Source organism: Tachyglossus aculeatus, chromosome 6 (genome assembly GCF_015852505.1).
Source record: "Tachyglossus aculeatus isolate mTacAcu1 chromosome 6, mTacAcu1.pri, whole genome shotgun sequence".
NCBI classification, from domain to species: Eukaryota; Metazoa; Chordata; class Mammalia; order Monotremata; family Tachyglossidae; genus Tachyglossus; species Tachyglossus aculeatus.
The window spans coordinates 37,066,559-37,093,779 of NC_052071.1; the positions used below are offsets into that span (position 1 = coordinate 37,066,559).

A 27,221-nucleotide genomic window follows, 5' to 3' on the forward strand; every position below is an offset into this window, starting at 1 on the left:
GCAAGGGAAGTCAGCACGGAGGCTACTGTGGTAGTCAAGGAAGGGTATAATAAGCGCTTGGATCACTGTGGTAGCAGTTTGGATGGAGAGGAAAGGGCAGATTTTAGAGATGTTGTGAAGGTAGAACTGACAGGATTTGGTGACAGTAAATATTTGGGTTGAATGAGGGAGATAAATCAAGGGTAATGCCAAGGTTATGGGCTTGTGGAACAGGGAGGATACTGGCGTTGCCTTCTGTGACAGGAAAGATGGGGAGGGCTTTTTTATGGTATTTGTTAAATGCTTAATATTAATTAATATTAATAAGCAATGAGGTAGATAAAAGGTATTGAGGTTTGACACAGTCCATGTTCCACATTGGGCTTAGTCTCAATCCCCATTTTACAGATGAGGTAACTGTGGCACAGAGAAGTAGCGTGGCTCAGTGGAAAGAACCCGGGCTTGGGAGCCAGAGGTCGTGGGTTCTAATCCCGGCTCCGCCACTTGTCAGCTGTGTGACTTTGGGCAAGTCACTTAACTTCTCTGGGCCTCAGTGACCTCATCTGTAAAATGGGGATTAAGACTGTGAGCCCCACAAGGGGCAAGACAACCTGATCACCTTGTAACACCTCCCCCAGCGCTTAGAACAGTGCTTTGCACATAGTAAACGCTTAATACATGTTTAAAAAAAAATGCCATCATCATCATCACAGAGAAGTTAAGTGACTTGCCCAGGGTCACACAGCAGACAGGTGGTGGAGTAGGGATTAGAACCCAGGTCCTCCTGACTTTCAAGCCCAAGCTCGACCCACTAGAACACACTTCTAGGGTTTGGATGGGAGGATGAGGAGTTATTAATTGCCATCATCTACCGCCTATCCTGACCCCACTTCCAATTTTCCCAGCCACTTTGACACCCTGCATCACCTTCCTTCTCTTCCCCTAAACTGATCTTTGGAAATTTCAACGTCCATATAGATGCTCCCGATAACCTTCCAGCTGCCCGATTCCTCTCTAAGCACAGTCTCTAATCGTGCCATCGCTATCTAGCAGCGTGGCTCTGCGGAAAGAGCCCGGGCTTTGGAGTCAGAGGTCATGGGTTCAAATCGCAGCTTCGCCAATTGTCAGCTGTGTGACTTTGGGCAAGTCACTTAACTTCTCTGAGCCTCAGTTACCTCATCTGTAAAATGGGGATTAAGACTGTGAGCCCCCTGTGGGACATCTTGATCACCTTGTAACCTCTCCAGCACTTAAAACTGTGCTTTGCACATAGTAAGCGCTTAATAAATGCCATCATTATTATAATTATTAAAATCCCACTCTCCAACCATAATCTCCTAACCTGCCACACGACCCTCCCCCCAAACAGTCCATTCCACCCTCAGAGACCTGTGATCTCTTCCACCTGTGTCACGCCATCATGCCCGCCAAACTCCCTTCCTAAACCTCTGCAACGGTTATGCACAAATCTACACTTTCACGGAACTTGACTCTCTCATTCATTCATTCAACTGTATTTATTGAGCGCTTACTGTGTGCAGAGCACTGTACTAAGCACTTGGGAAGTACAAGATGGCAACATATAGAGACGGTCCCTACCCAACAGCGGACTCTCATTCCCCTGTCTTTCCGTTCACAGCTTGCACCACCAGACCCCTGGTTCTGGTCATTTCTACACTCTGCCTCTTCAATTGCTGCACTCGTGCCACACACTGTGCTCTAGACTGTAGATTCTAAGATTCTAGACAATAAGCTCATTGTGGGTAGGGAACGTGTCCAACAACTCTGTTATACTGTACTCTCCCAAGCCCCTAGCAGTGCTCTGCAAACGGAAAGCACTAATAAATATGACTGACCGATTGTTGGTGGAAATCTAGGTACCAGGAAAACTTCAATCATCCAGAATTCATCCTCACTCTGCTCAACAACACTACTTTTCCTTTCTCAACTCCCATTCCAACTGTCCCCGCCGATGGTTGCATATTTTTAAACTCTGTTCTGAAATCCCCAGGGCTCATTATGGCCTTGTCAATCACGTCATTAACAAAATCGAAACCAGCAGGCATGACTTTCCCAAACTCTCCCTCCCTATGTCCCCAGTTCCCTCCCACCCCATTATTCACACTCTTCATCCTTAGCTGTCTCTCAGATCTCCCACCTGATTCTAAATCAACCTGCTCCACTTGGCCCTATTGCTTCTCACCTTAAAAAAATATTGCACCTTCTTTTCAGCCTTCCCTGTCACCTACAACCACTCACTCTTTGACGGCTCCTCCTCTCTGTGTTTAAACATGTCTATGTCTCCTCTAGGCTAAAAACACTTTCTCTAGACTCCACTGGGCCATCCAGCTATCACATCTCCCTCTTACCAGTCCTGTCCAAACTCCTCGAACAGTAAGCACTTAAATACCATTTTTTTAAAAAGCTAGTACACACCTGCTGTCTCTTCTTTCTCTCCTCCAATTCCCACCTTGACCCTCTACAATCTGTCTTTCTCCCCCCTTCACTCCAAGGGACTGCTCTCTTTCAAGGTCCCCAGTGACCACCTTCTTGCCAAATCTAAAAGACATTATTCAGTCTTATGCCCTCTCAGCCTCTCGGCTGTCTTTGACAGTTCTTTCCTCTGACCTCCTTCCTCTCTGTCCACTCCTTCTCAGGATCCTTCCCTGGCTCCTCCTCTGTCTCTCACTTCTTTTGCAGTGGGTGTCCCTCAAGGCTCAGTTCTGTGTCCCTCTTCTTTTCAATTTATACTCACTCCCTTGGGGAGGTCATTCGCTTCCCCAGCTTCAAATACAAACTCTTCGCAGACCGCTCTACTAGAATGTCAGGTCTTCAAGGTCAGGGATCGTGGTAACCAACTCAATTGTACTCCAACTGCTTAGTACAGTGCTCTACAAAAAGTAAGCACTCAATAAATACCACTGACTGACTCCCAAATTTACCTCAGTGGCCCCAACCACTCTCCTCTGTAATCTTACATCTCCTCCTACCTCCAAGACACACCTACAGAGACACCTCACCGGTACCTAAAACTCAACAAATTTAAAACTGAACTTTTCATCTTCCCTCCCAAATTCTCTCGACCTAATTTTCCCGTCACAGTTGTTGATATCACCGTCAACCTTCCCATTCCCCAAGCCCATATCCCTGGAATTATCCTTGACTCCTCCCTCTCTTCCAATGCCCATGTTCAGTCCGTTGCCATAACCTGGCGAGTGCTCAATAAATAATATTGGCATTTATTAAGCGCTTACTATGTGCAAATCACTGTTCTAAGCGCTGGGGAGGTTACAAGGTGATCAGGTAGTACCACGGGGGGCTCATCTTCATCCCCATTTTACAGATGAGGGAACTGAGGCCCAGAGAAGTTAAGTGACTTGCCCAAAGTCACACAGCTGACAATTGGCGGAGCGGTTATCTGAACCCATGACCTCTGACTTCAAAGCCTGGGCTCCTTCCACTGAGCCACGCTGCTTCTCTAAATGAAAAAGAATGGATTCTGCTAATCTTTATATGCAAAAGCTCCAGAAGGAAACACTGAAAGCTCAAAATACTAACTCATCTTAGGATATTATGATTATCATTCGGTACTAATATGCCAAGCACCACACAGAGTAGACATAGTCCCTACCCAGCATGTTTTTTGCTTCAAAAACATTCTTACTTGGGCAAGAATAATGGTTCTGTACAAAGAGCCTCTGAACATCCTTCCCTGAAATTCAGAAGCTACCTCTTTAACAAATTGCTAAGCTGCTGCAAAACTCTTAACAGCTATTCTGTCTGCCAGCATTTCTGCAGCAGTTCCCAGGGTAAAGTAGTTTAAAATGTAAGACAGCAAAATACAAGCCCGGATTATTGTAGCCCTCAAACAGTAACCCACATAGAAGAATCATCTTATATTTGGGCTTTGTACTTTGAATAGACAATTCCAAAGAATAACGATATGAATGTTTGTTCCCTATTCCCAAATTTTAGCGTATCTTTTGTCAGTGACCAGGAGAGGTGCCGCCTTTGACCTAGTCCTCGGGAAAATCAAAAGCACCATGACAACCCTAAAGTGGCTTCATCTGAGGCTCCAGTAAATAGTCAAAGCCAGAAAAATCATGTGAAGTTCCTTTTCCCCGAAAACATCCTTGTTTCACTCATTCATTCATTCATATTTATTGAGCGCTTATTGTGTGCAGAGCACTGTACTAAGCGCTTGGGAAGTCCAAGTTGGCAACATATAGAGACGGTCCCTACCCAACAGTGGGCTCACAGTCTAGAAGGGGGACACAGAGAACAAAGCAAAACATATTAACAAAATAAAATAAGTAGAATAAATATGTACAAGTAAAATGAATAGAGTAATAAATATGTACAAACATATATACATACGTATAGGTGCTGTGGGGAAGGGAAGGAGGTAAGGCGGGGGGATGGAGAGGAGAGGAAGGAGGGGGCTCAGTGTGGGAAGGCCTCCTGGAGGAGGTGAGCTCTCAGTAGGGCCTTGAAGGGAGGAAGAGAACTAGCTTGGCGGATAGGCAGAGGGATTGGGGGCATTCCAGGCCCGGGGGTTGACGTGGGTCGGGGGTCGATGGCGGGACAGGCGGGAGCGAGGTACGGTGAGGAGATTAGTGGTGGAGGAGCGGAGGGTGCGGGCTGGGCTGGAGAAGGACAGAAGGGAGGTGAGGTAAGAGGGGGCGAGGGGATGGACAGCCTTGAAGCCCAGGGTGAGGAGTTTCTGCCCGATGCGGAGGTTGATTGGTAGCCACTGGAGATTTTTGAGGAGGGGAGTAACATGTCCAGAGCGCTTCTGAACAAAGACAATCCGGGCAGCGGCATGAAGTATGGATTGAAGTGGGGAGAGACACGAGGATGGGAGATCAGAGAGGAGGCTGATATAGTAATCCAGATGGGATAGGATGAGAGCTTGAATGAGCAGAGTAGCGGTTTGGATGGAGAGGAAAGGGCGGATCTTGGCAATGTTGCAAAGGTGAGACCGGCAGGTTTTGGTGACGGCTTGGATGTGAGGGGTGAACGAGAGAGCGGAGTCGAGGATGACACCAAGGTTGCGGGCTTGTGAGACGGGAAGGATGGTAGTGCCGTCAACAGTGATGGGAAAGTCAGAGAGAGGGCAGGGTTTGGGAGGGAAGACAAGGAGTTCAGTCTTGGACATGTGGATGTGTTTCAAAATGTTTACAGATGAACCTTTGAAATGTTTTGTAGAACAGAGTTTTAGGCGACACCTTGGCAACGCCTGTCCCTAAAAATCTGTGTTCTGTACGAAGTAACCACTCAGTAAACACAACTGATTGACTCCCAAATCAACCCACTTGGCCCCAACCACTCACTCTCCTCTGTAACTTCATAACCCCGCCTGCCTCCACGACATACCTACAGAGGCATCCTGCCAGCACCTTAGACTTAACAAATTGAAAACTGAACTTCTCAATCTTCCCTCTCGAATTCCATGTCCACCTAACTTTCCCATCAAAGCCGACGACACCACCATCAACCTCCCCATTCCCGAAGCCCACATTCTTGGAATTCTCCTTTTTTGTTTGATGCGTCTTTGAGTCTTGTTTGATGCAGAGGTGGATGGGCAACCACTGGAGGTTCTTGAGGAGCGGGGAAACGTGGACTGAACAGTTTTGTAGAAAAATAACTTGGGCCGCAGAGTGAAATATGGACTGAAGTCGGGAGAGATGGGAGACAGAAAGGTCAGCAAAGAGGCTGATGCAATAATCGAGGGGGATAAGTTAATTTCACTCTGGGTTGAAGTTAAAAATCCACGGTGAAAGAAGTTCTATCCATACAGATGTTTTAGGTTTTCGAGGCACTGGGGAGCTGGGCAGATATGCTTGAGCAGATAATCAAAGAAAAAAATGTTATTGAACTGAAGCAATTTAATTTAGAAATGGATAATGGCAATGTCAATGAGTTAATTGGATCTCATTCAGAGGAATCCAATGAAGACCTCGTCGAACTTCGACTAGCCAATGAATCACTGCAAGATGCCAGGACAGATGAATCGTGGCTTCTCCACCACCAGCAAAAACTTGGGGATTAAAATGTCTTTTTCAGTTTTCAAGACGGTGGACAACTTTATAATTATTCACTAAGGAAGACCTTAATGAAGAGATGAGTTTAAAGGTAGGGAGAGGTGTTCATAAGGAGTTAGCCTGGTACTGAGTGATTCAAGTAGGAAAGAAGCCTGCTGTCAAATCTAAATTGAACAATTTTTTTTTGTTGGAAAAAGCATTACCAGTCAGTAGAACAAACATTTACTTTTGCAACTTTTTACAAGAATGCATAGTCACCTTATGACTCATTTATTTAATATTCTGATATCAATCATATGTATTGGGTGCTTACTGTGTACAGAGCACTGTACTAAGCACTCGGGAGAGTACAATGTAACAGAGTTGGTACACGTTCCCTGACCTGCTTTATAAAAATGAAATGATAGTTTAGTGATGTTTGTCATTACAGAATATAATAATGATGGTATTTGTTAAGCGCTCACTATGTGCCAAGCACCATTCTAAGCGCTGGGGTATCTACAAGGTAATCAGGATGTCCCACATGGGGCTCACAGTCTTAATCCCCATTTTACAGATGAGGGAATGAGGCCCAGAGAAGTTAAGTGACTTGCCCAAGGTCACACAGTCATATTGGTTCTTACAAGTTCTGGAATGGATTCTAATTTACAACGTGAAAGTCTGTGGGAAGAACATACCACAGAATACAACCATTTAGGATACAACCGCATTTTGAAATAATAGAACCTGGTTGTATCATAGCATATGACGGTACTGAATTTTCAATTCCTTACTCCCATTCATTTTCCCTCTCCCAAAGGAACAACTTTTCTCTAGTTACCTGCCAGTGGGACTATCAAAAGGTCCTTTTCCAGCAAAACATCTGGTTAAGAAGCAACATTTCTCCATTTCTGACAACTGAAAACTTTTCCAAGATGCCTACCACATCTATCTGACTTTCTGGCTCCTTTGCGAGGGGAAAAAATTAGATTTGCTCCCTACTAAACACACACTAAATAAATGTCTTTAAAGCCAAAGTAGAGATCATGTGGATACAGATGATCCATTCGTTGTGCTATTTCCTTAAGGAATGGCTTATCAGTGGCAAATTCTTCCAAGAATGAATCAAAAGATAAGCTCAATTCCTTCCTAGCAGTTTTCATTTCAATCAAGCAAGAAAAAGAAACTTCAGGAAAAACAAACCAAATTACACTCATTTCCATGGTCTTACAATTTTACGAACAGGATATAAGTGCGACATTGTTGCCATTTCCTCAATTCCTTCCTTCAAGTCCAGAGCTACAGACACCAAATAGGTTTTTCCTTCCACTTCCTTTTCTAATCTCCCCCTTTCTCATTACTCCCGCAGCCAATTTCCTCAACCTCATTTTAAATTATTGTGGCTGGCAACATTCCTTCCTTATCCCTCTTCTCTCCACTCAGGCTTTTCCCAAGACCCTAGCAGTAGGAGTGGTAGCTATAACAGCATTTATTGAGTACCTGCTGAGTGTAATGCACTGTATTAAGTGGTTGGGAAGGTAAAACAGACTTGGGCCAGTCACTTAACTCCTCTGTGCCTCAGTTGCCTCATCTGTCAAATGGGGATTAAGACTGTGAGCCCTTCTAGACTGGACTCTCTGTCCACAAGGAGCTTGTACACTAATGGGGGAGAGAGACCTAAAACTATTTACATTTAATCACACAGAATAAATTGTAAGATCAGTAAACTTTAATAGAACAAAGTCTCAGACAATGTCACATCCCAGCTGAAAATTGGGAGTAAGTTGCCAAGGATAGAACTGCGCAGGGTAACTCATCAGGAAAGAAGCAGCTTTTTTTTGAGCAAGTCTTTGTAAGGAATGGGAGAGGAGGCAAATCACTTGCAAGCATCAGACATGACAAAACTACAAAGGACTGTCTTTTAGCAGCTGGGTGGTCTAGTGGAAAGAGCACAGGACTGGGAGTCCGAGACCTGACCTGTATTTTGAGCTTGAGCCAAGTCCCATTTCTGTTTTTAAGCACCTATTATGTGTCAAACGCTGTTTTAAACGGTGGGGTAGATGCAAGTTATCCAGGCTGGATAGAATCCCTATCCCACATGGGGCTCACAGTATACGTAGGAAGGGAGAACAAGCATTGAATCCCCATTTTGCACTTGAGGAAACTGAGGCCCAGAGAAGTGATTTGCCCAAGGTCACAGAGCAGGCATGTGGTGTGCAGCACCAGGATTAGAACACAGGTCTTCTGGCTCCCAGAGCCTGTGTTTTATCCACTAGGCCATGCTGCTTCCCACTTAACACAACTCCCTGGGCCTCAGTTTGGCACCTGTAAAAAGGGAATAAGACTGTGAACTCCATGTAGGCCAGGGACTGTATCCCGTCTGATCACCTATCAACCCCAACGACGTTTAGCACATAGTAAGTGCTTAATAAATGCTTTTATTATTTTGGCGCCCGCAATCTGGCTGGGATGGTAGGTCCGGGATTGACCTTTTCAGGCACACGTGCACAGTGGCATGTTCTGGGTCTGGCACGGGACAGGCCGAGGGAGGGAAGGAACGGGAACCTGAGGATGGTGGTGATCACTTGGGAACATCATACCCACGAGATGGGCTGGTATGGACACCCTCCACGACGTCACACGTGGGTTCACACTCCCAGACATCCCATCCCCTCTTGTGCACCTCGCTGACTTCACATGTGTGCACACGTGGATTCACCCGGCCTTGTGAACACACCTGGAACGCAACCACCCCTGGTATGTTCGCTCTCCTACCGCAGACACACACTTGGAGAATTATTCACAGAGGTGAACAATTCCATAATACAAAGCTTGGATTCGTGAAAAGACATATCTATGTCTTTCTGCTAACCTCATCTCCCATTTCTTTTTAGACCGTGAGCCCACTGTTGGGTAGGGACTGTCTCTATATGTTGCCAATTTGTACTTCCCAAGCGCTTAGTACAGTGCTCTGCACATAGTAAGCGCTCAATAAATACGATTGATGATGATGATGATTTCTTTCTTTACTTTCAGGAAAGCCGAGTAGTCTAATGGAAAAAGGCTGGAACGGAGAGTCAAGAGCCTTGAATTCAAATCCTTGCCAACCCCTTCCCTTCTGGCTTATGCCAACTTTCTATTCCGTTCATTTTGCCTGGAATGGCAATTCCTATTCTATTCTTAATGTTTTCTGAGTCCCTTCTTTCCATAATTTCTTAAAACATTCCTGGAAACTATCACCACTGAACAGTGTTACCATCAGTTTCTCCCAAGCAAAGAGCTCGTTCTCCTCTCCATTTTTTTAATGGTGTCTGTTAAGCACTTACCGTGTGCCGGACACTGTTCTAAGCACTGGGGAAGATACAAGATAATTGGGCTGGACACAGCCCCTATTCCACACGGGGCTCACAGTCTTAATCCCCATTTTACAGATGAGAGAACTGCGGCACAGAGAAGTTATGTAACCTGTAGACAGGCAGCAAACAAGTGGCAGTCAGGATTAGAACCCAGGTCCTTCTGACTCCAGGCCCACGCTCTTATCCACTAGACCACACTGCTTTGCAAGTCCAATAATTCAATTTCCTGTTCTAGATTTTCAAATTTAAACTTGGAAGGTGCGTAAGACAACCGCTAGTATTCGACACACTTTAATAATTTAAAACTATAGTTAGTTGTTCATTTATTTGACAATGTGGACGAGACCCAAGAAGCCTTGAAAAAGAAGAATTACTAATAGTCCACTGAAAATCATCCAGACTTTAATAAGAGTATTCAGGCACTGGGAAAAGCGGACGCATTATTGTTGTTAACCAGCGGTCAAAACAAATGTGAGAAAGGCAAAGTGTGGACGAGGCAGTTTATTATGACAGTTGGAGTAAATGCATAATAGATTTAGGTAATGCACGGATATGACTTGCTCTCAAGGTACCTGAGCCGAGTGAAATGCTTTGGATTAATGATTTTTAATAAAGGAGAATAAATTTAAGGCTTCAAAAGATTTTCTAGGACATAAACAATAAAAAGGGCAATCAATCAATCAATTGTATTTATTGAGCGCTGTGTGCAGAGCACTGTACTAAGCGCTTGGGAAGTACAAGTTGGCAACATATAGAGACAGTCCCTACCCAACAGTGGGCTCACAGTCTAAAAGGAAGGAAGAAGAGTACTGGGGGTAGGAGGTAAGTAACTGGAAAAAAAAATACTAGAAATGAGGTCATGAAGTGTTCCATCTCTTTACATAAAAGATAGTTACCTGGCTGTGGAATAGAATGAGAAGTTGGAAAAAAGGCAAGGGTTTATGATGGTGAAGGAGTGGGGTGAAATGTTTACTTGTTTTGTTTTGTTTAATCTGTTTCCCACCTTCTAGACTGGGAGCCCATTGTGGGGTAGGGATTGTCTCTATCTGTTGCCGAATTGTAATAATAATAATCATGGCGTTTATTGAGCGCTTACTATGTGCAAAGCACTGTTCTACGCGCTGGGGAGGTGACAAAGTGATCAGGTTGTCCCACGGGGGGTTCACAGTCTTAATCCCCATTTTCCAGATGAGGTAACTGAGGCCCAGAGAAGAGACTTGCCCAAAGTCACACAGCTGACAAGTGGGGGAGCCGGGATTTGAACCCATGACCAAAGCCCGAGCTCTTTCCACTAAGCCACGCTGCTATTCCCCCCCCACAGCACTTAGAACGGTGCTTCGCACATAGTAGCGCTTAACAAATACCATTCATTCATTCAGTCGTATTTATCGAGAAGCAGCATGGCTCAGTGGAAAGAGCATGGGCTTGGGAGCCAGAGGTCATGGGTTCTAATCGCCGCTCCACCACTTGTCAGCTGTGTGACTCTGGGCAAATCACTTCACTTCTCTGTACCTCAGTGACCTCATCTGTCAAATGGGGACGAAGACTGTGAGCCCCACGTGGGACAACCTGATCACTTTGTATCCACCCCCCAGCGCTTAGAACGGTGCTTCGCACATAGTAAGCGCTTAACAAATACCATTCATTCATGCCATCGTATTTATTGAGCGCTGTGTGCAGGGCACTGTCCTAAGCGCTCGGGAAGTACAAATCGGCAACACATGGAGACCGTCCCTACCCACCAACGGGCTCAGTTATTTTACTTGTACATATTTACTCTCTATGTAATGACAGATTAAATATCTAGGTAGATAGATATCATCTATCATCTAGATAGATGATTTAATGTTAATGATGTGCATATAGCTGTAATTCTATTTATTCTGAGGGTTTTGACACCTGTCTACGTGTTTTGTTTTGTTCTCTGTCTCCCCCCTTCTAGACTGTGAGCCCACTGGTGGGTAGGGACCGTCTCTATCTGTTGCCGACTTGTACTTCCCAAGCGCTTAGTCCGGTGCCCTGCACAGTCAGCGCTCAATAAATACGATTGAGTGAATAATGACGGCATTTTTGAAGAGCTTACTATGTGTGAAGCACTGTTCTAAGCGCTGGGGTGGTTACAAAGTGATCAGGTTGTCCCAAATGGGGTTCACAGTCTTAATCCCCATTTTACAGATGAGGGAACTGCGGCACAGAGAAGTTAAGGGACTTGCCCAAAGTCACACAGCTGACAAGTGGCGGAGCTGGGATTTGAACCCATGACCTCTGACTCCAAAGCCCGTGTTCTTTCCACTGAGCCACACTATATAGCTGTAATTCTATTTATTCTGACGGTTTTGACACCTGTCTTATATGTTTTGTTTTGTTGTCTGTCTCCCCCTTCTAGACTGCGAGCCCGTTGTTGGGTAGGGACGACTCGTACTTCCCAAGTACTTAGTCCAGTGCTCTGCACAGTCGGCGCTCAATAAATACGATCGAATGAGTGAATATAGCTATAATTCCATTTGTTTTGATGATTTTGACACCTGTCTACATGTTTTGTTTTGTTGTCCGTCTCCCCCTTCTAGACTGCGAGCCTGTTGTCGGGTAGGGACGACTTGTACTTCCCAAGCGCTTAGTCCAGTGCTCTGCACACACAGTCAGCGCTCAATAAATAGGACCGAATGAGTGAATATAAATGTAATTCTATTTATTCTGATACTTTTGACACCTGTCTACATGTTTTGCTTTGTTGTCTGTCTCCCCCTTCTAGACTGCGAGCCCGTTGTCGGGTAGGGACCGTCTCTAGATGTTGCCAACTTGTCCTTCCCAAGCGCTTAGTCCAGTGCTCTGCACACAGTCAGCGCTCAATAAATACGTCTGAATGAGTGAATATACCTGTAATTCTATTTATTCTGACGGTTTTGACACCTGTCTACATGTTCATAGACATACAGGACAGGGATATACGATTGTACATATTTATTACTCTATTTATTTATTTATTTTACTTGTACATATCTATTCTATTTATTTTATATTGTTAATATGTTTGGTTTTGTCCTCTGTCTCCCCCTTCTAGACTGTGAGCCCACTGTTGGGTAGGAACCGTCTCTGTATGTTGCCAACTTGTACTTCCCAAGCGCTTAGTACAGTGCTCTGCACACAGTAAGCGCTCAATAAATATGATTGATTGATTGATTGATGTTCAGCTTTGTTGTCCGTCTCCCCCTTCTAGACTGCAAGCCCGTTGTCGGGTAGGGACGACTTGTCCTTCCCAAGCGCTTAGTCCAGTGCTCTGCACACAGTCGGCGCTCGATAAATACCAGTGAATAAGTGAATATAAATGTAATTCTATTTGTTCTGACGGTTTTGACACCTGTCTACATGTTCTGTTTTGTCTGTCTCCCCCTTCCAGACTGCAAGCCCGTTGTTGGGTAGGGATGACTTGGACTTCCCAAGCGCTTAGTCCAGTGCTCTGCACACAGTCAGCGATCGATAAATACCATTGAACAAATGAAGAGAAGGGGAAATCATGATTATTATTATTATTATTATTATTATTATTTGGGAGTTAAAGCTTTCCCGAGCCCCCCGAAAGGTGGGTCCGGGGAGAGACTGCGAGCCCGCTGTTGGGTAGGGAGGGTCTCTATATCAATCAATCAATCGTATTTATTGAGCGCTTACTGTGTGCAGAGCACTGTACTAAGTGCTTGGGAAGTACAAGTTGGCAACATATAGAGACAGTCCCTACCCAACAGTGGGCTCACAGTCTAAAAGGGGGAGACGGAGAACAAAACCAAACGTACTAACAAAATAAAATAAATAGAATAGATATGTACAAGTAAAATAGAGTAATAAATACGTACAAACATATATACATACATACAGGTGCTTTGGGGAAGGGAAGGAGGTAAGATGGGGGGGATGGAGAGGGTGTCCTTCCCAAGCGCTTAGTCCAGTGCTCTGCACACAGTCAGCGCTCAATAAATAAGATTGAATGAATATAGCTATAATTCTATTTGTTCTGACGATTTTGACACCTGTCTACATGTTTTGTTGTCCGTCTCCCCCTTCTAGACTGTGAGCCTGTTATCGGGTAAGGACGACCTGTACTTCCCAAGCGCTTAGTCCAGTGCTCTGCACAGTCAGCGCTAGATAAATGCAACTGAACGAATGAAGAGAAGGGGGAATCATGGTTATTATTATTATTATTTGGGAGCTAAGCTTTTCCGAGCCCCCAAAAGGTGGGTCCAGGGTGAGACTGTGAGCCCGCTGTTGGGTAGGGACTGTCTCCATATGCTGCCAACTTGTACTTCCCAAGCGCCTAGTCCAGTGCTCTGCACACAGTCAGTGCTAGATAAATGCGATTGAATGAATGAAGAGAAGGGGGAATCATGATTATTATTATTATTATTTGGGAGCTAAGCTTTTCCGAGCCCCCCGAAAGGGGGGTGAGTCCGGGGTGAGACTGTGAGCCCGCTATTGGGTAGGGACCGTCTCTATATGTTGCCAACCTGTACTTCTCAAGCGCCTAGTCCAGTGCTCTGCACACAGTCAGCGCTTGATAAATACGATTGAACGAATGAAGAGAAGGGGGAATCATGATTATTATCATTATTTGGGAGCTAAGTTTTCCCGAGCCCCCGAAAAGGTGGGTCTAGGGAGAGACTGTGAGCCCGCTGTTGGGTAGGGATGGTCTATGTTGCCAACTTGTACTTCCCAAGCACTTAGTCCAGGGCTCTGCATACAGTAAGCACTCGATAAATACGATTGAATGAATATAGCTATGATTCTATTTGTTGTGACGACTCTGACACCTGTCTACATCATCAATCATCAATCGTATTTTTTGAGCGCTTACTATATGCAGAGCACTGTACTAAGCGCTTGGGAAGTACAAATTGGCAACATACAGAGACAGTCCCTACCCAACAGTCCAGTGCTCTGCACACAGTCAGAGCTTAATAAATACAATTGAATGAGGGAATATAGCTGTAATTCTATTCTGACGGTTTTGACAGCTATCTACATGTTTAGCTTTGTTGTCCGTCTCCCCCTTCTAGATTGCAAGCCCGCTGTCGGGTAGAGACGACTTGTACTTCCCAAGCGCTTAGTCCAGTGCTCTGCACACAGCGCTCGATAAATATGATTGAACGAATTAATACGATTGACTGTGTGCAGAGCACTGGACTAAGCGCTTGGGAAGTACGAGTTGGCAACATAGAGAGACGGTCCCGACCCAACAGAGGGCTCACAGTCTCTCCCCGGACCCACCTTTTGGGGGGCTTGGGAAAACTTAGCTCCCAAATAATAATAATATAGTAATGATTCCCCCTTCTCTAGTATGTTCGGTTTTGTTCTCTGTCTCCCCCTTTTAGACTGTGAGCCCACTGTTGGGTAGGGGCTGTCTCTATATGTTGCCAATTTGTACTTCCCAAGCGCTTAGTACAGTGCTCTGCACATAGTAAGCGCTCAATAAATACGAATGATTGATTGTGCCTGAGGCGGCAGGGTCAGAGGTCACGGCCTTCTGTTCATTCGTACTTATTGATCTAATGACTGAGTGGATGTGGTTGAGGTGGCAGGGTCAGAGGTCACGGCCTTCTGTTCATTCGTACTTATCGATCGAATGAAGGAAGGAGTGAGTGCGGTTGAGGCGGTGGGGTCAGAGGTCATGGCCTTGTGTTCATTCGTAGTTATCATCGATCGAATGAAGGAAGGGGTGAGTGCGGTTGAGGCGGCGGGGTCAGAGGTCACGGCCCTGTGTTCATTCGTACTTATCGATCGAATGACTGAGTGACTGTGCTTGAGGCGGCGGGGTCAGAGGTACTTATCGATCGAATGGAGGAAGGAGTGAGTGCGGCTGAGGCGGCGGGGTCAGAGGTCACGGCCTTGTGTTCATTCGCACTTATCGATCGAATGACTGAGTGACTGTGGTTGAGGCGGCGGGGTCAGAGGTCACGGCCCTGTGTTCATTCGTACTTATCGATCGAATGACTGAGTGACTGTGGTTGAGGCGGCGGGGTCAGAGGTCACGGCCCTGTGTTCATTCGTACTTATCGATCGAATGACTGAGTGAATGTGGTTGAGGCGGCAGGGTCAGAGGTACTTATCGATCGAATGACTGAATGAATGTGGTTGAGGCGGCGGGGGTCAGAGGTCACGGCCCTGTGTTCATTCGTACTTATCGATCGAATGACTGAGTGAATGTGGTTGAGGCGGCAGGGTCAGAGGTACTTATCGATCGAATGACTGAATGAATGTGGTTGAGGCGGCGGGGGTCAGAGGTCACGGCCTTGTGTTCATTCGTACTTATCGATCGAATGACTGAGTGACTGTGGTTGAGGTGGCGGGGTCAGAGGTCACGGCCCTGTGTTCATTCGTACTTATCGATCGAATGACTGAGTGACTGTGGTTGAGGCGGCGGGGTCAGAGGTCACGGCCCTGTGTTCATTCGTACTTATCGATCGAATGAGTGAGTGAATGTGGTTGAGGCGGCAGGGTCAGAGGTACTTATCGATCGAATGACTGAATGAATGTGGTTGAGGCGGCGGGGGTCAGAGGTCACGGCCCTGTGTTCATTCGTACTTATCGATCGAATGACTGAGTGAATGTGGTTGAGGCGGCAGGGTCAGAGGTACTTATCGATCGAATGACTGAATGAATGTGGTTGAGGCGGCAGGGGTCAGAGGTCACGGCCCTGTGTTCATTCGTACTTATCGATCGAATGACTGAGTGAATGTGGTTGAGGCGGCGGGGGTCAGAGGTCACGGCCCTGTGTTCATTCGTACTTATCGATCGAATGACTGAGTGACTGCGGTTGAGGCGGCGGGGTCAGAGGCACTTATCGATCGATCGAATGACTGAGTGAATGCGTTTGAGGCGGCGGGGGTGAGAGGTGACGGGCTTACCTTGACCCGGAAGCGGATGAGCGCCAGGCGCACGCAGTGGCTGAGGCAGGCGGGGGGCAGGAACCAGGCCCGGGGCGGCGGGGTGCCCTTGTTGCCCACGTGCCCCACGATCAGCTGCGCCGTCTGCCGCTCCGCCTGGCACCGCCGGCCCCACTCGGGCAGCCGCTCCTTGCCCAGGCCGCCGGGGAACATCACCACCAGCTCCAGCCCGCCGCCGCCGCCACCACCACCGCCGCCACCACCGGCGGGGTAGGCGCAGGCCTGGCACAGGGCCGCCAGGTAGCCCAGCATGGCGTTCCACTGGCCCCCGCACACCCAGTCCGTCTGGTAGCCGCCGTACAGGCGGGGCAGGGCCGACCCCGCGTCCACCAGCACCCGAGCCCCCTGAGGTAACTGAGGGGGCGGCGGCGGGGGCGGCCCCGGGGTGCCCGGGGGGCAGCAGTACCCTCCCGGCTGGGGGGCGAGGCTGGGCACGCGGGACGACGACGACGGCTGCTGCTGCTGCTGGTGATGGTGGTGCTGGTGGTGATGGTGGGGGAGCGGCGGCCCGTGCTGCTGGCGCGACACGACGCGCGCCAGCTTGAGGAGATCCACGGGCACCACGGCCCCCGGGCACCGCTTCTCCAGGAACTCCTGGAACCCCTGCACCCCCATGGCCGCTCGGGGAAGAATCACCCGACGCGGGGGGGGGGGGACGAGTCGAGCCCCACCCGTCGGGGGCCAATGAACGAAGAAAAATCAGCGATGGGTCTCTTCTTCTTCTCCCCCCCCCCCCCCGCGCGTCCCTCCCTCCTCTTCCTCGTCCCCCGCCGGCTCTTTCTTCACGGATTCGTGGGGAGAGAAGTTGGTTCCCTCCGCGCTGGGGCCGCCATGTTGTCTGGCCTTCTCTCCCCCCCACCTCTCGCTCGGGCGCCGGGCGCGGGGCACGCTGGGAGTTGTAGTCCGCCGGCGGCGGGCGCGGGGGGCGGAGGGCTCGCCCGCGACTACGGCTCCCGGCATGCCCCGCGCGCCCCCCGCCCGCGCGCGGGGCATGCCGGGAATTGGCTCCTCAGGAGGGCCGCCCTCCTCCTCCTCCTGCTCCGCCCCCGTGGCGGCCATGTCCTCCTCGCTCCGTCCCAAATAACAATAATAATAATAATAATAATGGTATCTCTTCAGCGCTTACTATGTGCAAAGCACTGTTCTAATTGCTGGGGGGGCATACAAGGCGATCTGGTTGTCCCCCAGGGGGCTCACAGTCTTAATCCCCATTTTCCTGATGAGGGAACTGAGGCCCCAAGAATAATAAAATTAATAATAATAATGGCGTTTATTAAGCGCTTACTATGTGCAGAGCACTGTTCTCAGTCTTCATCCCCATTTTCCGGATGAGGGAACTGAGGCCCAGAGAATAATGATGATAATAATAATAATAATAATGGCATTTATTAAGCGCTTACTATGTGCAAAACACTGTTCAAAGCGCTGGGGGCGATACAAGGCGATCTGGTTGTCCCACGTGGGGCTCACAGTCTTAATCCCCATTTTCCAGATGAGGGAACTGAGGCCCAGAGAATAATAATAATAATGATGGCATTTATTAAGCGCTTACTATGTGCAAAACACTGTTCAAAGTGCCGGGGGGGGATACAAGGCGATCAGGTTGTCCCACGTGGGGCTCACAGTCTTAATCCCCATTTTCCAGATGAGGGAACTGAGGTCCAGAGAATAATAATAATATTAATAATGGTATTTATTAAGCACTTACTATGTGCAAAGCACTGTTCTAAGTGCTGGGGGGGATACAAGGCGATCAGGTCGTCCCACGGGGGGCTCACAGTCTTAATCCCCATTTTCCAGATGAGGGAACTGAGGCCCAGAGAAGTGAAGTGACTCGCCCAGAGTCACCCGGCCGACAAGTGGCGGAGCAGGGATTTGAACCCATGACCTCTGACTCCAAAGCCCGGGCTCACAGGGGAAAGAGCGCGGGCTTTGGAGTCAGAGGTCACGGGTTCCAATCACTCCAATCGTATTTATTGAGCGCCTACTGTGCACAGAGCACTGTACTAAGCGCTTGGGAAGTACAAGTCGGCAACACTTAGAACACTGCTTTGCCCATAGTAAGCACTTAATAAATACCATTATTATTATTACTATGTGCGGAGCACTGTACTGAACGCTTGGGAGAATACAGCCTAACACAACAGACATTCTCTGCCCACATTCATTCATTCATTCAATCGTATTTATTGAGCTCTTACTGATGCGCAGAGCACTGTACTAAGCGCTTGGGAAGCACAAGTCGGCCATGACGGGCTCACAATCTACAAGGGGGAGACAGACAACAAAACACGTAGACAAACATGTTGAGAGATTAGAGAAGCAGCATGGCTCAGTGGAAAGAGCCCGGGATTTGGAGTCAGAGGTCATGGGTTCAAATCCCGGCTCTGCCAATTGTCAGCTGGGTGACTTCGGGCAAGTCACTTCACTTCTCTGTGCCTCAGTTCCCTCCTCTGTCAAATGGGGATTAAAACTGTGAGCCCCCCGTGGGACAACCTCATCACCTTGTAACCTCCCCTGCATTTAGAACAGTGCTTTGCACATAATAATAATAATGGTGGCATTTGTTAAGCGCTTACTATGTGCGAAGCACTGTTCTGAGCGCTGAGGGCGTACAAGGTGATCAGGTTGTCCCACATGGGGCTCACGGTCTTAAACCCCATTTTACAGATGAGGTAACGGAGGCTCTGAGAAGTTAAGTGCCGTGCCCAAGGCCACACAGCAGGCATGTGGCGGAGCATGGATTCGAACCCATGACCTCTGACTCCCAAGCCCGTGCTCTTTCCACTGAGCCACGCTGCTTCTCTGCTTCGCTGCTCAACTTCTCTGTGCCTCAGTTCCCTCATCTGTCAAATGGGGATGAAAACTGTGAGCCCCCCGTGGGACAACCTGATCACCTTGTAACCTCCCCTGCGCTTAGAACAGGGCTTGGCACCTAATAATAAGAATGGTGGTATTTGTTAAGCGCTTACTATGTGCGAAGCACTGTTCTAAGCGCCGGGGTTGGGGGAGGGTTACACGGTGATCAGGTTGTCCCACATGGGGCTGACAGTCTTCATCCCCATTTTACAGATGAGGCACAGAGAAGTTAAGTGGCTTGCCCCAGGTCACACAGCTGACAAGGGATTTGACTCCAAAGCCCGTGCTCATTCCACTGAGCCACACGGCTTCTCTTACCACCTTAATCACCTTGTAACCTCCCCGGCGCTTAGAACAGTGCTTTGCACATAGTAAGCGCTTAATAAATGCCATCATTCTTATTATTATTCTGGCGGTTGGCCGGAGAGCTGGCTGGCTTCCTCCTGCCGCCTCGGGCTCCTTGGCTTGGCCGGGCAGCGGCCGCCTCTTGCTTTTCCAACGCAGTCGTTTGGAGCCGTATCAAGTTGGCGGCTTTTTCTCCATCCTTTAAAATAATTATTATATATATTAATAATTATATATATATTAATAATATCATTAATACAATAATTATCATATTATTTCTAGACTAGAGAAGCAGCGTGGCTCAGTGGGAAAGAGCCCGGGCTTTGGAGTCAGAGGTCATGGGTTCAAATTCCGGCTCTGCCAATTGTCAGCTGGGTGACTTCGGGCAAGTCACTTCACTCCTCTGGGCCTCAGTTCCCTCATCTGGAAAATGGGGATGAAGACTGTGAGCCCTCTGTGGGACAACCTGATCACCTTGTAACCTCCCCAGCGCTTAGAACAGTGCTTTGCACATAGTAAGCGCTTAATAAATGCCATCATTCTTATCGTTATTATTCTGGCGGTTGGCCGGAGAGCTGGCTGGCTTCCTCCTGCCGCCTCGGGCTCCTTGGCTTGGCCGGGCAGCGGCCGCCTCTTGCTTTTCCAACGCAGTCGTTTGGAGCCTTATCAAGTTGGCGGCTTTTTCTCCATCCTTTAAAATAATAATTATATATATTAATAATTATATATATATTAATAATATCATTAATATAATGATTATCATATTATTTCTAGACTAGAGAAGCAGCGTGGCTCAGTGGGAAAGAGCCCGGGCTTTGGAGTCAGAGGTCATGGGTTCAAATTCCGGCTCCGCCAATTGTCAGCTGGGTGACTTCGGGCAAGTCACTTCACTCCTCTGGGCCTCAGTTCCCTCATCTGGAAAATGGGGATGAAGACTGTGAGCCCTCTGTGGGACAACCTGATCACCTTGTAACCTCCCCAGCGCTTAGAACAGTGCTTTGCACATAGTAAGCGCTTAATAAATGCCATCATTCTTATCGTTATTATTCTGGCGGTTGGCCGGAGAGCTGGCTGGCTTCCTCCTGCCGCCTCGGGCTCCTTGGCTTGGCCGGGCAGCGGCCGCCTCTTGCTTTTCCAACGCAGTCGTTTGGAGCCGTATCAAGTTGGCGGCTTTTTCTCCATCCTTTAAAATAATTATTATATATATTAATAATTATATATATTAATAATATCATTAATACAATGATTATCATATTATTTCTAGACTAGAGAAGCAGCGTGGCTCAGTGGGAAAGAGCCCGGGCTTTGGAGTCAGAGGTCATGGGTTCAAATTCTGGCTCCGCCAATTGTCAGCTGGGTGACTTTGGGCAAGTCACTTCACTCCTCTGGGCCTCAGTTCCCTCATCTGGAAAATGGGGATGAAGACTGTGAGCCCTCTGTGGGACCACCTGATCACCTTGTAACCTCCCCAGCGCTTAGAACAGTGCTTTGCACATAGTAAGCGCTTAATAAATGCCATGATTCTTATCGTTATTATTCTGGCGGTTGGCCGGAGAGCTGGCTGGCTTCCTCCTGCCGCCTCGGGCTCCTTGGCTTGGCCGGGCAGTGGCCGCCTCTTGCTTTTCCAACGCAGTCGTTTGGAGCCGTACCAAGTTGGCGGCCTTTTCTCCATCCTTTAAAATAATAATCATATTTTAATAATATCATTAATAGAACAATTATCATATTATTTATCATTATTATTCATATTATTTTAATATTATTATTAATTATCATATTATTATTAACACAATAATATCATGTTAATCATATTATAACAGTGAGCCCGTTGCTGGACAGGGACCGTCTCTCTATGTTGCCGACTTGTACTTCCCTAGCGCTTAGTCCAGTGCTCTGCACACAGTCAGCGCTCAAATACGATGGAATGAGTGAATCATGATGGCATTTGTTAAGCGCTTACTCTATGCCAAGCACCGTTCTAGGCGCTGGGGGAGACACAAGGTGATCAGGCCGTCCCCCGTGGGGCTCATGGGCTTCATCCCCATTTTACAGATGAGGCAACTGAGGCCCGGAGAAGTGAAGGGACTTGCCCAAAGTCACACAGCTGGTAAGTGGCAGAACCGGGATTAGAACCCACGACCTCTGACTCCCAAGCCGGGGCTGTTTTTCTCATTCCTACCAGCCCTCGAACCGTTTAAGTGGGGGGACGGGCTAGATGCTTTCTGTCCTTACAACACGAGGGCTCATCTTCCTCTCCCCCCCAACCCCCGTGCATTTTTAAAAATTATTATTTAGCCTGGTAAAAAGATTTACTGGACGAGTCGTGACAGGTTATATACCCTTCTCGGTACTGGGGCTCTTGAAGCAGCGTGGCTCAGCGGAAAGAGCCTGGGCTTTGGAGTCAGAGGTCATGGGTTCAAATCCCTGCTCCACCACTTGTCAGCTGTGTGACTCTGGGCAAGTCACTTCACTTCTCTGTGCCTCAGTTCCCTCATCTGGAAAATGGGGATGAAGACTGTGAGCCCTCCGTGGGGCAACCTGATCAACTTGTATCCTCCCCAGCGCTTAGAACAGTGCTTTACACATAGTAAGTGCTTAATAAATGTCATTATTATTATTATTACCTCAGAGATTATGAGCCCCACAGGGACAGGGGAAGCAGCGTGGCTCAGTGGGAAGAGCCCGGGCTTTGGAGTCAGAGGTCATGGGTTCAAATCCCGGCTCCGCCACTTGTCAGCTGTGTGGCTATGGGCAAGTCGCTTCACTTCTCTGGGCCTCAGTTCCCTCATCTGTAAAAAGGGGGATTAAGACTGTGAGCCCCCCGTGGGACAACCTGATCACCTTGTAAACTCCCCAGCGCTTAGAACAGTGATTTCCACATAGTAAGCGCTTAATAAATGCCGTCATTATTAGGGGCCGATTCCAACTTCCAACTGTATGTTTACCAGCGTCTAGTCCAGAGCTGAGTCTCAGACTGAACCCCCTCCTTCCCCTCCCCACAGCACCTATATATATGTTTGTACGAATTTATTACTCTATTTGTACATATTTATTCCATTTTATTTTGTTAATATGCTTTGTTTTGTTCTCTGTCTCCCCCTTCTAGACTGTGAGCCCGCTGTTGGCTAGGGACCGTCTCTAGATGTTGCCAACTTGGACTTCCCAACTTGCTCTGCACGCAGTAAGCGCTCAATAAACACGATTGAAAGAAAAAGAGCTCTGCCCACAGTAAGCACTGAATAGTAACTGTGGCATTTGTTAAGCGCTTCCCACAAGGTGCTGGGGTGGTTACAAGCAAATCGGGGTGGACGCAGTCCCTGTCCTACGCGGGGCTCACGGTTTTAATTCCTGTTTTACAGATGTGATAGCTGAAACTCGGAGAATTGACTTGCCCAAGATCACGGCAGACAAGTGGCACGGCTGGGTTTAGAACACAGGCCCCTGTTCTCTCCCCTAGGCCATGCCGCGTCTCTGCAGAATAGTAATATTCTTCCTTGTAGATTGCTTGCTCGCTTGCGTGTATCACTTGGCCCTGTTTAGCTGCGGCTACTGTCAGACCCCTTCCCGTGAGAGCAGACTGTGAGGAGGTAAGGGCTCTCCCAAGCAACCTAAACTGCATTTCAGCATTAGGACTAATAAAGCCCCACCTCTAGGGTGGCCAGTTATCTGTTCAACGGCCTGTGCAAAAATCAGCACGAATAAAATGCCAGGCATCTTTGGGTCTGGTATTTTCACTTTAAATGCTCAGCCTCCCCGGCTCCCGAGTCCCACATCTCAGAAGTGGGCTACGGGCTTACAGGGATTTGGGACGGGAATGCAAACCCCTGGCGACAGGCTCTAAATTGTGTGGGTTTCCACATGACATCGTTAAACCGCGTAATTTGCCTAGTGCATGTAATGAGTGCTATTTGGGCTACCCAAGCTCCGTTGGTAGCCACTTTGCCTTCCACCCAGCTTCATGCTGTGAACTCAACAATCACTCATACATTTGAGGTTGCAGACTGAAGCCTAGAAAGGTCAGTTGAGCACTATTAATGTCACGTAAGTTAGGGCAGGCAAATTCTGCAGCGAAGAAGTTCAATGTGAAAGGTGTTTTAAAGGAGTTTGTAGTAGGTTGGCATTCACAGGTACCTCGGCCATCTGGGCAATAGAGCATTTCTAATCAGCACGGATAAAATGCCAGGCATCTTTGGGTCTGGTATTTTCACTTTAAATGCTCAGCCTCCCCGGCTCCCAAGTCCCACATCTCAGAAGTGGGCTACGGGCTTACAGGGATTTGGGACGGGAATGGAAACCCTTGGCGACAGGCTCTAAATTGTGTGGGTTTCCACATGACAGCGTGACACCGCGTAATTTGCCTAGTGCGTGTAATGAGGGCTATTTGGGCTACACCAGCTCCGTTGGTAGCCACTTTGCCTTCCACCCAACTTCATGCTGTGAACTCAACAATCACCCATACATTTGGGGTGGCAGATGGGTTTGAAGCCCAGAAAAGTCAGTTGAGCACTATTAATGTCACATAAGTTAGGGCAGGCAAATTCTGCAGCGAAGAAGTTCAATGTGAAAGGTGTTTTAAAGGAGTTTGTACTAGGTTGGCATTCACAGGTACCTCGGCCATCTGGGCGATAGAGCATTTCTAATCAGCACGGATAAAATGCCAGGCATCTTTGTGGGTCTGGTATTTTCACTTTAAATGCTCAGCTTCCCCGGCTCCCGAGTCCCACATCTCAGAAGTGGGCTACGGGCTTACAGGGATTTGGGACGGGAATGCAAACCCCTGGCGACAGGCTCTAAATTGTGTGGGTTTCCACATGACAGCGTGACACCGCGTAATTTGCCTAGTGCGTGTAATGAGGGCTATTTGGGCTACCCAAGCTCCGCTGGTAGCCACTTTGCCTTCCACCCAACTTCATGCTGTGAACTCAACAACCACCCATACATTTGGGGTGGCAGATTGAAGCCTAGAAAGGTCAGTTGAGCACTATTAATGTCACATAAGTTAGGGCAGGCAAATTCTGCAGCGAAGAAGTTCAATGTCAAAGGTGTTTTAAAGGAGTTTGTAGTAGGTTGGCATTCACAGGTACCTCGGCCATCTGGGCGATAGAGCATTTCTTTGTCCGCGGCTATTGCCGGTAAATGCAGAGTTATCATCATCATCAATCATATTTATTGAGCGCTTACTATGTGCAGAGCACTGTACTAAGCGTTTGGGAAGTACAAATTGGCAACATATAGAGACAGCCCCTACCCAACAGTAGGCTCACAGTCTAAAAGGAGTTATGTGAGTTACCAGACCCCCAAAACTAAGGCACTCAGTTCATCCGTAACGCATTCTCTCAACACACCCAGAGAAGCCGAGTTTCTCAGTTGGAAAGATCCCGGGCTTGGGAGCCAGAGGTCCTGGGTTCTAATCCCCGGCCCGCCACTTGTCAGCTGTATGACTTTGGGCCAGTCCCTTAACTTCTCTGGGCCTCAGGTACCTCATCTGTAAAATGGGGATTAAAACTGAGCTCCACCTGGGACAACCTGATAACCTTGGATTTCCCCCAGCTTTTAGAATAGTCCTTGGCACATAGCTTAACAAATACCATCAAAGCGCTTAACAAATACCATCATTATTATTATTACCATGGATGGACTATCCTGCCAGCAGTAACAGGTGAGTTTGGTCCTGAAGACTCTGGACTGAGAACAATAATAATAATAATTTCAGTATTCAGCTTACTTGTGCTAAGCTCTAAGACAGGTACAGGATTATCAGATATAATGCAGTTCCTAGCCCACATGGGGCTTGAAGTCTGAGATAGAGGGAGAACAGATATTTTTATTCCCATTGTACAGAAGAAGCAGGGGCACAGAGAGGTAAAGCGGCTTGCCCAAGATCACACAGCAGGCCTATGACAGAGCAGGGACTAGAATCGCCTGCCCCAGTCCCGCGCTCTTTTGACTAGACCATGCAGCCTCCTTAGAAGAACCTGCTCAGAGGAAGAGATTTTAGTGATTCAAGTGCTTAGTAAAGCACTCTGCGCATAGTATATATATGTATATATGTTTGTACATATTTATTACTCTATTTATTTTACTTGTACATATCTATTCTATTTATTTTATTTTGTTAGTATGTTTGGTTTTGTTCTCTGTCTCCCCCTTTTAGACTGTGAGCCCACTGTTGCGCAGGGACTGTCTCTATATGTTGCCAACTTGTACTTTCCAAGCGCTTAGTACAGTGGTCTGCACACAGTAAGCGCTCAATAAATACGATTGATGATGATGATGATGATAGTAAGCGCTCAATAAATACTACCGATTGATTCAATAGTGGCTTGCTCAGTGCCAATCCGTTCCTGCCACCCATGTTCCCACTGGAACGTAAGTAGGGAGGTGAGCCCAGTGCAGCACACTGCCAAGTGCATGTTTAGACATATATTAAGCCTCTATAAAATGGGGATTAAATACGTATTTTCCCTTCCCTTTAGGCTGTGAGCCCCAAGTGGAACCAGGGTCTCGACCTGAGTAACTACCACCTGCCCCAGCACTTAGTACATTACTTGGCTTATAGTAAGCACTTAAATCCCAGTTATTAAATTGTACCCAGCATCAGTAAAGGAGAAGAGCAGATGGGTGTGTGTGTGTACTTAATGCGCGGTTTGCCAGGAACATAACCCCTTTATTATAGAGGAAATGAGTATATCCTACTTGAATCCCTTGTAAAAAATACTATCCAATGTAAACTTTGCCGCTAATGACTCAATCATCTCACTCAGATAAACTTACTGAAAAAAGCATTCTTAAAACAATAGAATAGTCGTTGATTCAATCTCTCAAATGAGGAACTGATATACAATTCTGGCATTGTGTAAGGTGCTATTTTGGGGGGAACCGGGATAAAAAAAAATCTTTTGTCTTAAAATGATTCTAATTCAAATTTTGCCCATGATTTGTCGCCGTTACTTCTAGCTAGGTAAGCAGCACTTTAGAGACCTCATGCTATAGGTCAGCGTGAGAATGAAAATAGGAAGGAAATAGGAAGACTTCGGGGATTCCTTCATAAAGTACTCCTTTGCGTACTTTGGGTTTTTTCTTATTATTTAAAGTAGAGAGACGAAGAACCGATTTTGTATTATGTGTGGGAGGATCCACAGATATATGACAGTTTGTCAAACGACTTTGGAATGTTAACCCACTTTTGTGAAGCTATATTTAGGTCAACTCTATTCACGATCAAGTAATATTTTAGCTGATTGCCTTGAGTTGTCTGAACTAGATATAGTCCCTGGGGTGGAGGCTAATTTCACTTAGTGCTGGGTTGAAATTAATTTTTTTTGGGTTATTTGTGTCGCTTTAGGCAAAAGCCTGCGATTGAGAAATGCACTTTCCTGAAGGAAAATAATGCCGTTTTCCAGCTTCTGTTATAATTGAAACAAGTCAGCTGCAGCTTGTTTATAAATCACATTCCTTATAAATGCCAAAGTTATAATACACTCAATTATTTCATCAGAGAACCGCACTGGGGCTTATCCATGTAATTTAGGAGGCTGATTTCCCTCTTCAAACCCCCCATTCATCTCCCACAGCCTAGTTGGGTTCTAGGGTACATCCCTCTCCTCCAGTGCTTTGAGATGGCTCCTCAGCCATCCTAAAACTCCTTTTCTCTCCTTCAATTCTCCAGACAGCTACCGTGCCGATGTGGGGATAGAGTCACGCTATATGGCGTTACTGCCGCATTT

At 47.3% G+C, this 27,221-nt stretch overlaps 1 protein-coding gene and 1 long non-coding RNA gene across 3 annotated transcripts in view; one reads left to right on the forward strand and one right to left on the reverse strand.

Annotated features, from left to right (window-relative positions):
- Window positions 1-16,905, reverse strand: part of FAM120C (family with sequence similarity 120C) — a 49,677-nt gene extending 32,772 nt beyond the window's left edge. For both annotated transcript variants that reach the window (XM_038748246.1, XM_038748245.1), the window contains exon 1: window positions 16,252-16,905. In XM_038748246.1, coding sequence (XP_038604174.1) covers window positions 16,252-16,905 — 654 coding nt within the window. The remainder of the gene's footprint in view (window positions 1-16,251) is intronic.
- On the forward strand, window positions 16,561-27,221 carry LOC119929899. Its single transcript, XR_005451598.1, has 2 exons — window positions 16,561-16,640; window positions 27,164-27,221. It is a non-coding gene; the product is annotated as an uncharacterized LOC119929899 (long non-coding RNA).